General features: G+C 29.5%; 1 protein-coding gene across 1 annotated transcript in view; it reads right to left on the reverse strand.

Annotated features, from left to right (window-relative positions):
- raskol (Ras GTPase-activating protein raskol) overlaps nucleotides 1–11,594 on the reverse strand; it is a 666,892-nt gene extending 655,298 nt beyond the window's left edge. Inside the window, exon 1 of the mRNA XM_075370951.1 lies at nucleotides 11,391–11,594. Coding sequence (XP_075227066.1) covers nucleotides 11,391–11,481 — 91 coding nt within the window. The 5' untranslated portion in view covers nucleotides 11,482–11,594. The remainder of the gene's footprint in view (nucleotides 1–11,390) is intronic.
- Between the last annotated feature and the right edge of the window lie 1,294 nt (nucleotides 11,595–12,888).

Here is a 12,888-nt window from a genome sequence, read left to right on the forward strand (position 1 = left end):
GCTGAACGACGAGTTAAGCTTTGGGTGGCAGCATTCGGAAAACTTAACATCGTTTTCAAGAACAAACTCCCCTTTTATCTTAAAAATAAAGTTTTCGATCAACGAATCCTGTTAGTCCTTATCTACGGAAGCGAAACTTGGATATTAGCCGTTCAATCATTACAAATTCTGCGAGTAGCACAAAGAAATATGGAAAAATGTATGGAGTTACCGGACAGGAAGTGTAAATGGATCAAAGAACCGACGAAAGTTCATGTCATCATGAAAGTTAAAGAATTAAAACAGCGGTAGGCAGGCCGTGTAGCAAGAAGAACTGATGGCAGATGGACTAAATTAGCACTTGAATGAATACCACTAGTTTGGTTTGCTTGGTATTTCTCCTGCCACCACCCCATTCGGTCGCCCTGAAGCATAAGACCGAATGTCTGTGCCACAAACGGCTACTAAGCCTCGAAAGCGATCAATGTCGTAATAGTTCCTAGAGCTTTCTTAACAACATGAGCGGACTTACCGCGGCGGCATACACCACTGGGTTACGTGTCCCAACCGCTCACTAGGTCGCTGAATGCCAGCAAGTACCTGTCCACCATTTTAGAGCGCTTGGAGCTTTAGTTGGCTGGTGGCTAGTCGTAATTCTCGGGTAGCTTCCCACAGCAGCGAGGTAGGAGTTTTTCCCTTAGATAAACTACTGATGCCGGTTGAACAAAGCGACGGCATCAAGGAACGCCCGCACGGTCCCACAGTGCGGCTATCGCCACACTTACTCGCCGCTTGTGACTGGCCAATTTTCTCCTTGACCTCCAATACCACTAGATGTTAAATGCCCACAAAAAAATACCAAAGGCTCGTTGGATATTATTAAGTACATTGGACCGAATTGGAGAAGATCGCACAAGACCGTATCAATTGGAAACATCCTACAGTAGATTGATAACGGCTGAAATGATCATGATGAATTAAATAAGATAAAAATTTGTACTTTCAATACTAGAAAAAAAACTAATAAGATCGACTGTTATGGTTATTAGTGAGAAATATCAACATCATGGAATAAAACAGAACACATCATTATTTAACTAACTACGCTTATCTAAAATTATTTCGCAAATTTAAAACTTTATCTTACGTATTTTAATGATTTTCAATCAAGAAAAAAGTTACATTTTTTTAAGAAAAAAGAAGTAAACGTATTTTATTTTGGTTTAGTAAGCAATAAATATTTAGTATACATAATATATAAGTACATAGTAAAGATAATATTTAAAAACGTAATACTATAAGAACCCTTCCAAATATCAATCCATCCAATATCATTCGATAACCAATGGATGTGGATGATGCTCAATAAAAATAATAGATTTAAATATTATTTTTGATTATTAATAAAAAAAAAATTCCCTATAAATTTTTTGAGCACAAGGTTATAAATAGACTAATGATAAAAAAAAAAGCAAAAAAGCTACTGCAAAAGCAAAATATATTACAAATATACAATCATTTGATAAACAGAAAACTAAATTTAAATTCTTAATAATGTAAGTAAATCTTTTCGTAAACATCAATGTAAGCAGTACTTTGAATATTTTTCATATAAAATATGGAGTATTTATTAAGTACAAAAAGTTTTTTTTCATATCATAGAAATATACTTTTACTTTTTTTTTAAATATATAAATTTTATACTTTTTATAAGAATCTGAATACTAGACAGTAGATACCGGTGCACTTTGGTGATTGGGGTTTAATTAACCACAGGTCTCAGGAATGGTCGGCCTGAGTCTGAACAAGAATACACCTCATTTAAATGTCATACATATCAGCCGAATCTCATTGGTCCGTGGAGGGGGTTTGGTTATTTTTTCCTAAGAATTGCAACCCTCAGATCTTCTCAAAACAATATATATATTGTAACAAGATCGGTATAGCGGGTCTGAGTAACGGATTCCTACCAATTATTATGAAAGTAATAATATAATAATTGGAAGAATCCAGAAAGGGACAAAAAGGAGAACCGTTTTTGTAAAGTATAGGTCCGTTTAACAATCGACTTGTTATACTACCCGCTAACATACAATGAACACCTGGTGTAGGGTGAGAAGGGACAGATTGCAACGTAGATATTAGAAAAAAATATATATATGTTCAGTTTTTGGTTTGAAAATCAAGGCCTATTAAATCTTTGTTTTTAGTGACTGGTATCAGCTGAATGTAAAAACTGAATTGGAACTGTTTTTTTTTTTTTTTTTTTTTTTTTTAACCTCCGAGTCCACAGTTAAGCATTACTTCAGAGGATGAGATGAATGATTTGTAGCGTGTGTGAAAATGCCATGCCTGACCGGGATGTTAATATATATTAATTGGAACTGTTAATATTTATTTAACGTATTGGCATGGTTACACGGATTGTTTTTCAAAGAACATTTTTTTACCTTCCAGATTTATAGCTCTTATATTGTTTATCGCAAATAGTTCTCAGCTATAATGATGTTAAATTATTTACGTTGTTATTATCTTTTATTTTTTTTATATTTATTTTTTTTTTTTGGACTATCTCTTTTTGTCATTGACTGGTAACGGCCTTTCATTAATATTATTTTTAACGATTAAACTGCATTTACATGAATCTAAATTGGATTGTAATTTTGAATTGTTTGTTTGAACGTAAAACTGTATGCTGTTAATAAAATGTATACAACTTTGGATCGCCAGTTGAATGATGATGTGTTTTATTATTTTTTCCTTCGTAATCGCTACCCAATCTCAGACCCTCAGATCTTCTCAAAACAATATATATATATTGTAACAAGATCGGTATAGCGGGCCTGAGTAACGGATTCCTACCAATTATTATGAAAGTAATAATATAATAATTGGAAGAATCCAGAAAGGGAAAAAAAGGAGAACCCTTTTTGTAAAGTATAGGTCCGTTTAACAGTCGACTTGTTATACTGCCCGCTAACACACAATGAACACTGTTGTACGGAGAAGGGACCAGGTTTGGAATTCATGGGAACAAAAAGTCTCGGTCTACTGTTTTCATGCTTCGACTTGGTTCCGGTCCGACAGGTAAACAGGCTAGCATTATAAATAGTCAGGATAAGACATCTAAAGAGCGGGTTCTATTAGAACCAGTCTGCCAGGCGATACATCGTTAGTCCCGAAAGGGCAGTTTTGCGAGGAGAGGCTGCTATTTGTATGTAATTGTGTGGGTTCGGTAGAGTTCTGCGAACCAGTCTAGCGAAATGTACGATGACGGTCTAGCGAGACGAGTGTCTGACAGGAGTGAGTCTGCGAGACGAGTGTGCGAGACGTCGTCCGGCAAGGAGAGTAACCGGTTCGATACGATTGTGACGCTACGAATAATTCCAGTAACCAAGAAATACTATCGTTGAGTTACAGTAAAACTGTAAGTGTATAAGTGAAAGAAATAATGCAATAGACTTTATTCATAAATTGTTAGGGTAGACAACAAAAGGGATTTGCAAGTAAATTTTATAAGATTGTTTGTTAATATAAGACTAGTGGTTAAAAAGGGTTAAAACTAGCGTTTTCTTTTGTAAATTGGTCTAGTTTTATATTTATGTACCTGGAATAAATTTCCAATTATTATTTATTTTGAACTCTGTCTTGTGCGTAATCTGTATTTACTTATATACTATTTACTACCTATCACTATTTGATGTGTAATATTTTGATTGTTGTTCTTAGTTGATTATGCTCTGTTTTTATGTCATCCTTACTGTTTTGATTATGTATTACGTCATCTACTTTATGTTTACTTTGTTTGATTTGTTGTTGACATTAATATTATTATCGTTCACTACTATTATTCTGATTATTATTGTGGTTGTAATTACTATTTTAATATTGTGTTCATTAATTGTTCTATTATTAACATTGTATTTATTATCATTGTTATTATTATTAACTTGTCTGGTTATAATTATGAATATTTTAAACCAATGAAGTGAAATATAATAAAAACACTATAAAATTGTCAACAACCTCTCAATATCCTGATCGAGCCGCGAAACGCGCGACAATATGTGTATATATATATTTTTTTCTACTGTGTTTCGTAAATTATAATAGTCATAATTCTTAATTTACTAATTTATTTTTATTTGATCTAATTATAGGTTTCACTTTTTTAACGATACTTGCGCGTTTCTATATCCAATTATATTTCACTAACCATTTACACAGCTCATGTTTTCTATAATTTCGAATAGTTGTATTCAACCGTAGGAGAATTAAATAAAAAAAAAACCTTTTTTTTAGCGAAAACTTTTAGCTCAAATTTCTGACTAATTGTTGGAAAATTTTTAAATATAGAATTTTGATATGAATATCAGTAATCATGCTTATAATCTCCTGCCCATAGGGAGGATGGATATTGGCCGCAATCTTGAAAAAAAACTGTGATTCCGTGATCCTGAGATGTGTAGTTTATCTTTTTTACTTTTTGAAAAAATCGTTAATAAAAGTTTGGGAAAAATTGAATTAATTTTTAAGAAAAACATTTTTTTTCTTGTATATATATATAAAGGAATTCAAACAAACAGCAAAACCTTTTGATTGTGGACCTTTTTCTAATGAATGATTAATGTTCTAATTTTATATTTTTAATCAGAGCGACAAAGTATATTCTGAAGTATTTTATTTTCTGCTTAATCCATATACGTGGGAATTAATATTTTCTCATCTTTCGCATATCATATAAAAAAAGACATCCTGGAATAGTCGCTTTAATATTGGAGGGACAGGTAGAAGGAAAAAATTGTGTGGGCAGGCAACGTTTGTAATATGTAAAACAAACTGTTAGGGTAGTTGGATGTAGGGGGTATACCGAAATGAAACGACTAGCACTAGATAGGGAATCTTGGAAAGCTGCATCAACCCAGTCAAATGACTGAAGACAAAAAAAAATAAAATAAAAAGAATATCCAATTATAAATTTGATATCAATTTTTTTTTTAATTTAAGTAATAAATATGAAAGTACTATACAATTCCACTGCTAGCTTTTTTTTTACAAAACAAACGTGATCTACGACAAAAAATTAACAAAGGAACGTTATTGAACTGTATTGTACAGTAAAATTTGTCTTTTTATCAGTAAGATATTAAAAAAATAATCAAGGATTTTCTCATCCTGTTAATAATCCTCAACTATGCATTTATATAATTCTGCATTTTGAACCAATACCCTCTATACGTTTACACATTAGGCGAGGTAATAGATTTTTGTTGTAACTGAATGAGTTAGGAGGTAATAATAAATTTAATTCCTAAAAATCTAATTCATTAATTTTAATATATTATTTTAATATGCTACATAAATAAAATATTCTCAGTTACAATTTATTTTTTTAACATTGACAACTACTATACTGTATAAACAAACAGAAATAATATAAAAAACAATCCAGATGAAACGCAATACGATAGCTGTTCTATTCCTGTCACCGGGTAGGACAGGAGAGAGGACCGGGAAAAGTTATAAACCACTATTTCCTGTTTCCACATCGCTTGTTTAAAATTATCAACTAAGCCTACCTATCAAACTACCTACAAATGACCGACACAGTCAGCGAATATACGCGCGCACATCCGCAGTTAAACCGCTTTAGAACATATACAAAGAAAAACCAATACGAGCTGATTTCAAGCACACACACACACACACACACACACACACACACACACACACACACACACACACACACACACACACACACACACACTATATATATATATATATATATAGTGATATATATTCTGTGTGTGTGTGTGTGTGTATGTACTACAAATAATTTCGTAGAAAATTCTTGATTTCTTAAAAGAAAATTATAATAGATAAATGATAAAATACTATTTAAAATTTAAAGAGCAGTTTTTTTTAACACTTTACTAATAAGTTCTAAGTTTACTGTAAAAACATTAAAATTGTTTAGTAAATGAAAATAATTAAGTTTCAGACAAAAAAAAACAATTTTTTTTTTTTTTATGTATTGGGACCACTGTTATGTATTGTATCAGATGATGAAATAAATGACAAGTAGGTGTAAAACTGTCATACCTAACCGGGATTCGAACGCGGGATCTCCGGACGAAAGGCCGAGACGCTACCACTCGCGCCACGGAGGCCGGCTTTTGAAATCTTATATAGATAATTAGAATATAACTATTATTTTATAACTGATGATACAATACTAAGAACAAAGTACTAAAAATTAAAGAAAAAAAAAGAAAATTTTATTAAATTGTTCTTGTAAAAAAAATTATTACATCTGTTAAAAAAGAAAAAAAAATTAATAATTATTAGGATTCTTTTATTTTAATGAAATAATAAAAAAAAATTAATTATGTATTTTTTTTAAATTTATATTTTCTATTTTTTAATTTATATTTTATCTGAGATAAAATTAAAGGAAACGGCTTTTTATTGGAATTTAAACTCAATTTTTTTATTTTTGTTAAAAAAGAAAAGATTCACGTATTAATTTTTGAAAAATAGAAGTGAACACAAAAATGTATTAAAAATTTGATTTCATTATATTTCATAATGTAATCAAATGCAATTTACTTGGAAACAATTATTTTTTAAGAACATTAAATATTTCTAATTATAAATATTACAAACTATTGTTATGTTTTAAAAGCAACAAAATTTTATTTCTCCTTCAGATACTAAAATATATCAGATAACAAAAATCGTTTTTAAGTAAGTACACGATGGAGCAAAAAAATAACTAATCGACCGCCAGTTTTATCCTTTAATTGTTAAAAAATTAAAGAGCTATTAATAAATTTATTAATCTGTTTAAAAACGTTTGCCGAATCTGCGGTCGAAAAATCAATTTCAAGAACTGTTGTAAAAAAAGGACTTAAACCAATCATTTATGTATAAAATAGGGATCATACAACACGCTACCGACACAATCAATTATTCAAAGTGTAAGACCCCTAAAATTGCCTCAATTTAAAAATAACTCCCAAAAATACGACTTGAAAACAAGGAGAGTCATAATATTTTATTAATAAACTAGCAGACCCAGCAATGATTCGCTGTTGTTAGATTTGAGTATATATATGAAAGTTTGATAAAACATTAAAAACTAAAAATTATGGAACTTGACAAAATTTAACCTTTCACTTTATTTAAGTCAGAATATAAATAAATCCAATTGGCAAAACAGCAGCACTACCTATCGGATTTAATTTCAAACCACTCTCTAAACACAGTAGTCGGTGGAAAATAACTTTTTAACGAAACGAGATATGGCTGCAAAATCATAGCAATTAATACTGAAGATTAACAAACTTACAAAATATTACGAAACTTCACAAAATTTAATCTTTCACTTTAAAAAAGTCAGAATGCAAATAAGTCCAATTGTCAAAACAGCAGCACTACCTATCGGATTTAATTCAAACTACCCTCTAAACACAGTAGTTCGTTCAAAATACCCTAACTTTCTTTCTACTGGTCAGGTCGAGGATTTTTAAACCTTCTCCTGACAACGCGGACCATTTTACAAAAATCCGTCCGTAAATCGGTTCAACAGATTTTTAGTCTACAGCGGACACATTGCTTTTATGAACATAGAAGAAGAAAGTCTGTTTGTATATTTGTTTGTTTCGTAAATATTTCGACACCGGCACCAACTAGTGGGTATATTTTCCTAAACGTGTTTTTCTTTTCACGTAACTAATATATATTCTGAATGAGCTAAATCGGTCCATAAATACAATTTTTCTAGATATCTCAACCCCAGTTCAACCTAGCGGGTTCATTTTTTGCAAAAATTTGTCTTTTCACATAACTAATGTATATTCTGAATATGAGCCAAATCGGACCATAAGTACAATTTTTCGAAATATCTCAACCCCAGCGCCACCTAACGGGTCCATTTTTTGCAAAGATGTTTCTTTTCACGTAACTAATATTCTGAATATGAACCAAATCGGATCATAAATACGTAAAATTTTTCGAAATATCTCGAACCCAGCGCCACCTAGCGGGTCCAAACTGATACAGAAATCTTCTCGGGGGTGCGCACAGCAACTCACCAAAATTTCATCACAATCGGATGAATGGTTTATGATCGTATACAGGACAAAGAAAGAAACAAGCATTCATTTATATATATATATATAAGATAGGGTATTTTGTGTTAGCTGATAAAATGAATGCGCTTTGATATCGGATTAATTAATGAATTTTTCACTTGAATAATGTTATCACTTTTAATTTTACGAGAAATTAGAAATAAAAATCTATAATATCATTTGAGCTAGAATTCATCGTTCATTCTATAATCTATAAATCCCTTTAATGATTTTATATACAAAAATAATAATTGTGTTTATTACTAAAATATTTTTTAAAATTAAATATTCCTATTGGCAAATAAAAAACAAGTCAAATTACTTTGAACAGGATTACATAAATTAAGTAACCAAAAACTGCAATTTTTATATGGAAAGTCTTAAACATCTAGTGCTGCTCTTTTGATTCGATGCCTATAGACAGCAGCGTCCCTTGTTCATAATACAGGTGTACATAATATCTTACGTCCAAGGATCTTAAAGCTAAAATGTATTTGTTAATTAGAACCTCCCCCCCCCAAAAAAAAAAAATGTGACCGATACCGTCTCCAGTCATTATTCTATTATTAAATTATAATTTAAATATATTCGGGTCTGACGATCCATGGACGAAACAAGCAACAGGTACATTCACAAAAGGAAAAAAATTGAAGGCTTCCATATTATTATACTAAATCAATCAAACAATTTTAATCATAATAAAGTTCAATGTAAATGAATCTAACATTAATATAATGAAAGAAGATTATGGAAATCTGCAACGGGTAGTACTTTACATTTTGAAGCCATGATATTTTTTTACAGGTAGTAATCATATATAATGACGCTTTACTTTACCTAGGTCAGTTCACAGAACAATACAACGTGTTAAGATTAAAAAAGATTTCTGTAATAAAATACGTTCAATTTATTGTAATATAAATTACCTTGTATTCAGTTTAACAACTGACCGCCCCCAACTATCCGTTTACTTTATGAAGGAAGTCATAAAAAATAAATGTACTGCTGATAAATTTATCATTAAACAAGATTTATTGTTATTTTTTTAAAATGAAATAAAGAAATATATATACAAAGGATTACAAATTAATTTTAAAGAGAATCAAATTTCCTATTAATTCTACTTGTTATAACAGTTACTAATAAATATTAATTAAAAAATAAATAAATAAGCAAAGCTAGCAAAGCAATATATTAAAAATAAATCAAAATCCACCAGTTTTTTAATTAAAAAAAAAAAAAAATTGAGATTAATTTCAAAAAATTAAGTAAATTTATGTTGTTAAATCCCTTAAGAGAAGTATACAACAACTTATAAAATTATAAAGTACCACTAGAGTAATATTTTATAATAAAGTGAAGATACGAAAGTAAAATATACTGTTTCACAGGTAGTAAAGCTGAGAGTATACATTACTTAATTTTCATACATCCACAGTATCCTTTAAATTACATAACAACACTAAAACATATTTTAATTTACATGAAGTGTATAATTCAAACAGAAATTTTAATGAATACAAAGTGCGTCAAGCAAAAATATAATAATAATTTTAAATAAATAAAGTAGATCTAAAAATAAGGCAGAAGTTATACAAAAATGTTATATATTTATTTAAAAGAAAATTATTTGAATTTAAAATACCATATGAATCAGAGATACAGAGAGTGAGAGAGAGAGAGGGAGTGAGAGAGAGACTTTAAAATGAAAACAAATAAATGTTTAATGAAATTTCTTAATAACTAATTGCAACTGAGTTTGGTGAAGAAGTCGTATTTTCATTTTCAAAAGTTAATCGAAATACTGGGCTAATTTCCCCCCCCCCATAATTATTTAATTCTCACTGTCTCGGCTATAGCATATGCTGGAGAACCATAACTACAAAAGGGAAGTAAAATGATCGGCCAAAATTTTGCGTATCATCGTTTTATCAAATGTCTATCGTTTAAGATCACAAAAGAAAAAGAGATAAATATTAAAAAATACGCCTGCCAAAAAAACATTGCACTTTTAATGTAGGATAATTGAAGAAAGTGCGGATGACAATTTTGTATATAGTTTTTTGTATAATTTTGTTTTATAATATTTAAACAAATATATATATATATATATAGCCTATGACACACCCGGTAACATAAAGATTCTAACGCGGGGTCATACATCTAAATCGTTAAGCCGTTGAGCTACTACGGTGGAACAAACATACATACGTATATTCACACACCTTAAATACATTACACTTCTTTTTGGGAGTAGTGTAAAAAAAGAAAAACATAAAAAAAGGTTATAGAAATTTCTGGATATACATGCACGTGTTACTGGTCTGTATTTTGATTAATAATCCCGGATTAATTCACAAAAAATTTTTTTATATGAGGCATTGATGGTATTAATTTTGAAAAAAATTATACAAGGACAGGTAGTTTTGTACATTATGAACTGTTTTTATAGTGATAGTAGAAAATACAGCTTTAGTACGATGAAATTCCTTGTTTAAAATTAAAAATATTTTTAAGTCAATCGAATTTAGATTATTCATGATATCATTTCAAGGATAAATAATTTAACTGGGAACGTTTACTGTTCCCGGGTATTATATTATATCTAGAATACTCTATTGTTAGTTTCTAATTAATGATACAACCTGATCTAACTACTACTAGAATTAATGAGTTATGAGTACATTTTCTTCAAATAAAATGGACGCAACTATCTAAAACAAAAAAGCTACAAAAGAAATTTACAGATTTTTGGAATATCTTAAGAAATAACCACTCACTGATAATAATAATCGGTGCGAATAGATTTAAAAAAAATTATATTTAAGATTACGAGGGGAAATTATTTTTGTAAGAGGAATGGTGGTGTCTATATACTCAAAAAACAATAGTGGCTATTTTGAATTACATGAAATTAAAACGTATGTTGTATAATTTTGAATAAAAAAGTCTAAATGATAATAAATGATTGAAAAGCAAAAATTATGAAACTATAAAGTAATATATCTGAGGATATTATAAATTTAAAAAATCAGAATTGAAGAGACAGAATGAAAGGCTGCATCAAACTTGAATGAAAAAGTATTAGGGATCATACGGCGAAAACAGCAAAGAATTTAATAACTTGAAAGATGATTTTTAAACTGATAATTAATAAAACTTATAAAAATAAAACTTAATATCTAGATGGAATTTTGATTTATTATAATAATTAAAATATATATATATATATATATATATGTATAACATAAAAATACCTTGAAATATATAACTTACAATCTGTTGAAGATTGCCTACTAAAAATTGATGGAACAGAAATAGCTTTTTTCTTACGCAACACAGATTTCCAGAGTCGTCGATGCGACATTGTTCTTTTTGAGTAATTCTTTTTTCAACTTTTTTTTCTTTAAATAAATTTCTTAAAACATCCGAAGTTTTTAAAGCACTTTTAAATAAAAATCAACCAAAAAATATCACTATTTAAAGTACGTTAATTAGAGCATTAAATTTGAAAATATACAAGTTTTTAATATCAGATTTTTAAAACCAGTTAATTCTTCAAAAGCACTAAAACAAATTATTTATTGTAAAACGAGATTTACTAGAATCAACAAAAAATGTACACCTTTAAAAAATAATACTAACAGATAGATAAAAAATAAAGTTCATGTTATTACTTTTTTCTTTTTGAATGTATAATCGTAAAGTATATTGGATTTGAATTGTATTTGTTAATTTAGTATATTACTGTTGTGGAAATTATGTATTTTATAACAGTAAAGTGTTAAAGATCCTTTCATTTGTGTCCTTTCATTTGTGTATTTCTAAGAAATGATTCAAATCCAACATGCATTATAGATACATGTCTCATCTAATTTTTAACAAAAAAACCGTTAACAGAAATAACAGCTGTAATAAATGGATAAGAACAGCAGAACCAGACACTGAAGATGATTGCAAAGACGACAGAACGTTTTGAATTAAGTTTTTACAAAAGTTTTATTAAATTTTGTTCGTCTTTTTTTAATTTTATCTTATTAATAATTTTATTAAGCACTATATAAGAATTTTTCCATTTCAATGCTTATATATAAGTAACAAACTAATATTACGAGTTAGTACTTAAAAAAAAAAAAAAAAATTATATTGAAAAATAAATAACTGCTGGTAATGCATATTAAAACAATTTAGTTTCATTTTATATTTTATTTTTATTAATCCATCGTCCAAATTATTTATGATATCCTTTAAATAAAAAATAAGACTGTGGTACTGGTATGGGTTGCTGGCCACTATGGCATCCTCGGGAACGGGCCGATGAGGCTGCCAAGACAGTTGCAATAAATGGCATCCGAGTACAACCGACATGTGAGAGAGACTTTATGAGACCAATTTGTGTAAAATTGCGGGAGAATGTGCTCGAGAAACCCCTTTCCCCTAGCAACAGAAGAGACCAAGTTATCTTAACTCGGCTAAGGATTTGGACACACCAAGCTTACCTACGCTCATCTATTTGGCTCTTTTCAGAAGATCTGTGAGAAGTGCAAGGTCAAGGTCCGTGCACCATCTGCTCTTTAATTGCCCAATTTTTGGAACCATCCGACAAAACTTAGACCTGGGTTCAGATATGAAATTTCTATTAAATCAGAAAGAAGGTATAAAACATCTGTAGTTCCTCTCCTACAGCGGAATGAAGAATGCAATTTAGTGGTATTTGTATGATTTATGTATTTTAGTTTGCATTTGTTTTTTTACTTGTTTATGTTTATTCTTT

Source organism: Lycorma delicatula, chromosome 7 (assembly GCF_047948215.1).
Source record: "Lycorma delicatula isolate Av1 chromosome 7, ASM4794821v1, whole genome shotgun sequence".
Lineage (NCBI taxonomy): Eukaryota > Metazoa > Arthropoda > Insecta > Hemiptera > Fulgoridae > Lycorma > Lycorma delicatula.